Source organism: Athene cunicularia (assembly GCF_003259725.1).
Source record: "Athene cunicularia isolate RWA chromosome 4 unlocalized genomic scaffold, athCun1 chr4_part3, whole genome shotgun sequence".
Classification (NCBI taxonomy): domain Eukaryota; kingdom Metazoa; phylum Chordata; class Aves; order Strigiformes; family Strigidae; genus Athene; species Athene cunicularia.
In genome coordinates, this window is record NW_020799100.1 from 14338947 (window position 1) to 14343145 (window position 4199).

Here is a 4199-nt window from a genome sequence, read left to right on the forward strand (position 1 = left end):
GGGGGTGAAGGGGAAGGGGTTAGGTTGGGGTTTTTTTGTCATTAAACTACTCCTGAACATTTAGGTCTTTCTCTGCTAATTGCTCGTGTTTATAATGCTGAATCAAACTATTCATATTTGACTTCCAGAAACTCATATTTTTAGCACTTTTGTAGCTAACTAACTGTGATAAATGTGAAGTAAATGAGGACATTTAGCTTCTCATTGGCAAAAGAACAAAACTAACTATAGCTGCTTCAAGTTTTGGTTGATGAAAGACTTGCTATGGGCCTTTATTTCAGGAAAAATAAATATAATACTGATTATGTAAACTCTTATTTCTAAACAAATATAACTCTGTAGCTCTTCATAAAAATCTTAAAGGAAGTACACTGAGAAGCCCTAATTCAAACCTCAATGTCAGGCAAACACAGTCCTTGCATGGAAGGGACCTTCTGACTCACTGTGGCATCTAAGAATTTATGCCACCTGTGAAATAGAAGGTAGAGACTATCTGATTGTCTGGTGCTGGATGTGCATTGAATGTTCTCAGTTGAACAGGAGTTGCAGGAATTGCTGACTCTGAAAATAAGTCATCTTTTTTGGCCTCCCAATTGCAAATGTAGTCACAGTCCAAAATCTACTACTCCCTTTTTCCATAGGGGTATTCTGTGTTCACCTAATAATAAACAAGAACTCTGTGGAAAGCAAAGCATGTATTGGTCATTATGGGACTAAGATGGGACTCTTGGCCATGAGATCATAAGTGTGGTAGCTGTTACACTTTGTCGTGCTTTGTTACTGCCCCATGTAATGCTTTGTTCTTGCCTCTGAGTATTATCTTGACCTTCTCTATTTGCTCAGGGTCTCAGTGAAAACTCTAAGTGTGTAGATGCTCACTTCTCCATCCTCCTGCCTTGACTTCACCCATTAGCTGTAGTTGTAAGCACTCTTAAGATGGGGACCAACCCTCAGTTCTTTTTCATCTCCAGTGAGCACAACTGTTCTCTCAAACATGTCCCTAATAAGGACAATTTGTTGCCCAGCTACTTTGCCTTTTTCGCCATAATATAGGCTATACGCTGTGAAATGGGTCTGTTTTATTGGGCTGAAAAAACAATGCTCACCATGAAGGAGCGTTGTTAAAAATGATGTTCTTCTCTTTCAGAGCTGTTCAAAAGATGATTCCATGAATGTTTACGACAGGTTAACTAAGGAAGAAGAAATTCATTCTTTAATTTTAACAGAAACTCCAGAGTGCACTAATTCTGTAACAGAAAACCAATAAACTGTGCTTTACCAGTGAAAGATGAGGAAACTTTGATCCCTGCTCCCGTACCTCAGGTGACAACATAGGTGTGAAGAGGCCTGCAAGATATTCGCCAACTTTCACCTTACTTAATCCTCACTGAGTCTTAATTCTCTGATGCTCAGAAGATGCATGACTAACAGTGGCCGTTCCTTAACCTCTGCTAGAAATACTTGTCTTGGATCATTGAAGATGAGCACGTACATAAATTTCATGTGACTGCATTGGAGCATCTCTCGTTGTGGCTCCAGCCAGCTCTGCCCTATTACTTGTCATTTGCACTCGTGTTTGTGCCTCGCGTTAGACTGTAAATGGGTTTTTTTGGAGCAAGCACTATGACTGCTCTGAAGTATTTGGCTCTATTTTGCAGCAGGTGACATGAGGCTTGTTTACAGTAGATGGCTTATTAGTGCTACTATGTGGAACTGCTGCCAGGTAGGATGCCAGAGCGTGGGCTGTTTGTGGATGGCCCGTTCCGTGTGCTCCAGGACGGGGCATTTCCAGAGAGCATTTATGGACTCGCCTTCTTATGCTTCTGGTTAATGCGCATCAGATGTGGCCTGGTCAAACCCTATGAAAGAGGGTTGTTTTTTCTTTAAAAATGTGTCTCTGCTTTCCAGCTGGTATTCAGACTATTCTTAGAAAAGGCATAGTTTTTTATCTTTTCAAGTGCCTGCACTCAGATGCCTTGCCTTCATGGACTTCTTGGGTTAATTACACTTTGCTTAAAATTATAAACAGAATTTTTTAACCTGTGTTGTGCGGTGGCATATGACTGTATTGAGTCTCACTAGACTATGATTCTACTTTGGCCATATTGGCCTGAAAACACCTGATTTTTGGAAGCTAAGTCGTCCTGAGATTGTCCAGCAAAATTACCAGGATGGATGCATGAATCTAAGGAGCTGTGGTCAAAGTAACAAGTGCTAAACCACTGAAACAGAATTAATTCAAAGACTTCAAGACCCATCCTGACTGCCGAGCTGATGGATTTGGGGGAAGAGGGGATGACAACCTTGGCCTGCTTTTCTTTGTATAGTGATGATGAGGCTGTGATTTGAGCTTCCCCTCTGGGAGCTTAGCAATTTAAAACAAGGTGCTGATTTGACTTTTAAAAAATGTTTTCTTCTATATTTTACTGCAGCGGGTTGATGACTTCTTTTTTTATAAAACTTTAATTGATCATTTCTTGATGGGTTTTGTTTTTGAGGTTACTTTGCCCAACAAAGCTCAACAGATGTTTTCTGGCACAACTGTGACATTTCTCTGCTTGGAATTCTGAGCATGAGTCTCCACCCTGCGCTTGCAAGGATGTTAACAGCAGTACCTTGGTTGTGCTGGAGGCAGAAAGTAATGTAACTGGGAGAAAGGGATCCATGCAAGCTCTTCATGGTTAGTGTTCAAGAATATCTTGCTCCTTGTAGCTAAATGCAGACAGTCATTGATACAGTCAGCTTTAGCATACTGGGAAGATAGATCCTTGGAGGTTTGCTAGGAACAAACCTTTTTAAGTTCAGCCCTGACTTAAACTCCATTCAATCAAAAATCTGAAATGAAATGCTACCGGTTTAGAACACATTTTTCTGCAAAAGTAGAACTAATGAAGCTTGCTTTCTAGCTACAGGTTTGTATCCTTTACCCTCTTACATATTGCCTCCCTCTCAAAATCCAGTTCTTTCCCCAGTCCCTGCTGAGCTCAAATACTGTCCCCACTGTCTCAAACATACAGTTTTCCTCCATGTCTTTTATCTACCTCTCATTACTGGTGGTAGAAAGGGGAGGAGAAACATCGCACAACTAGCAGACCCCACATTAGCTTAAATCTTTTACTTGCAATCGGGCTAAAAAGAAAAGACGTGATAAAAATTGGTTTTTATTATTATATAATTGGTGAGACAAAACGAGAACAAAGCCTCAGGGATTTCAGTGAGATAAAACTCAGGTTATACAAAGTCAGCCAGCAGCACTATCTGATATTCCAGAGGTAAAAGAATAGCACAGGGGAAAGGGTAAATTCCTGTGCCAACTTCATTCCCTCTTCCCCACAACTTTTATATCATTACAGTGATATAAATATTTCTCAGATCTACCTCATCTAGAATGTTGCTCATCATAGACCACTAGACAAACAGAAATGTATGATTTTAAGATAAGCATAACAGTGTAATATAAAGTTTTGTGGCTTTCAGTGTAGCAATCTAGGAAGATGATCCTTGGTACTTTACCCCAAATTCTTTTGACTTTTGTTTTGGTGTTTATGGTAAAACCAAAGTTTAGTTGGGGGGAAAAAAAAAAACCAACACCAAAACAAAAAACCAAACCCAAACCAATTCATAAAGTCAAAGGAGTGGAAAAAACAGACAGAGAATGTTAGGGCAAAAGGAAGATGTAAATGAAGAGGGTGGTTTAGATCACTATGTAGAAATGTTTTGGGTAATTCTTTGTTTCCTGAATAATAGTAATTGACACACTTCCTAATGGATGGATTTCTTGCGCCTGTGTTTTGGCATGTAAAGTAAGCGTCTCAGTGTGTTTTCATCTTTAACTTTCTTTTTTATGGTTAGGGGTTTTTTAGCTTGAAATTTTCTGTGTTTTGCTATGGTTTGTTTGTTCTTCAGTGTAGTTACTTGATCTGTAAGTTTGTTTAAAGAATGAATAAATAAGTTTGAATGTTTTTCAGTGTACTTGCATGGCATTTTGTTCTGAGTCGAGAAGATAAACTGAGACAAAAGATGGCAGTGGTTTAAATGAGAAACTGTGTTTGGGGCATGCGGAGGTTGGAAGAAAAACTGAGTGTTGCTTTGCCCTCTTCCCTTTCTAAAGTGAACTCAGCCCATGCAATCTGTGGCAAATGCTACAGCTCTTGGGTTTTTTTGTCTGGGATAATGAAATGGAGATGGAGCTGCGCACA

General features: G+C 39.6%; 1 protein-coding gene across 1 annotated transcript in view; it reads left to right on the top strand.

Moving 5' to 3' along the window:
* IL13RA1 (interleukin 13 receptor subunit alpha 1) overlaps positions 1-2200 on the top strand; it is a 13197-nt gene extending 10997 nt beyond the window's left edge. The window contains exon 10 of the mRNA XM_026848866.1: positions 1148-2200. Coding sequence (XP_026704667.1) covers positions 1148-1267 — 120 coding nt within the window. The 3' untranslated portion in view covers positions 1268-2200. The remainder of the gene's footprint in view (positions 1-1147) is intronic.
* The last annotated feature ends 1999 nt before the right edge of the window (positions 2201-4199 follow it).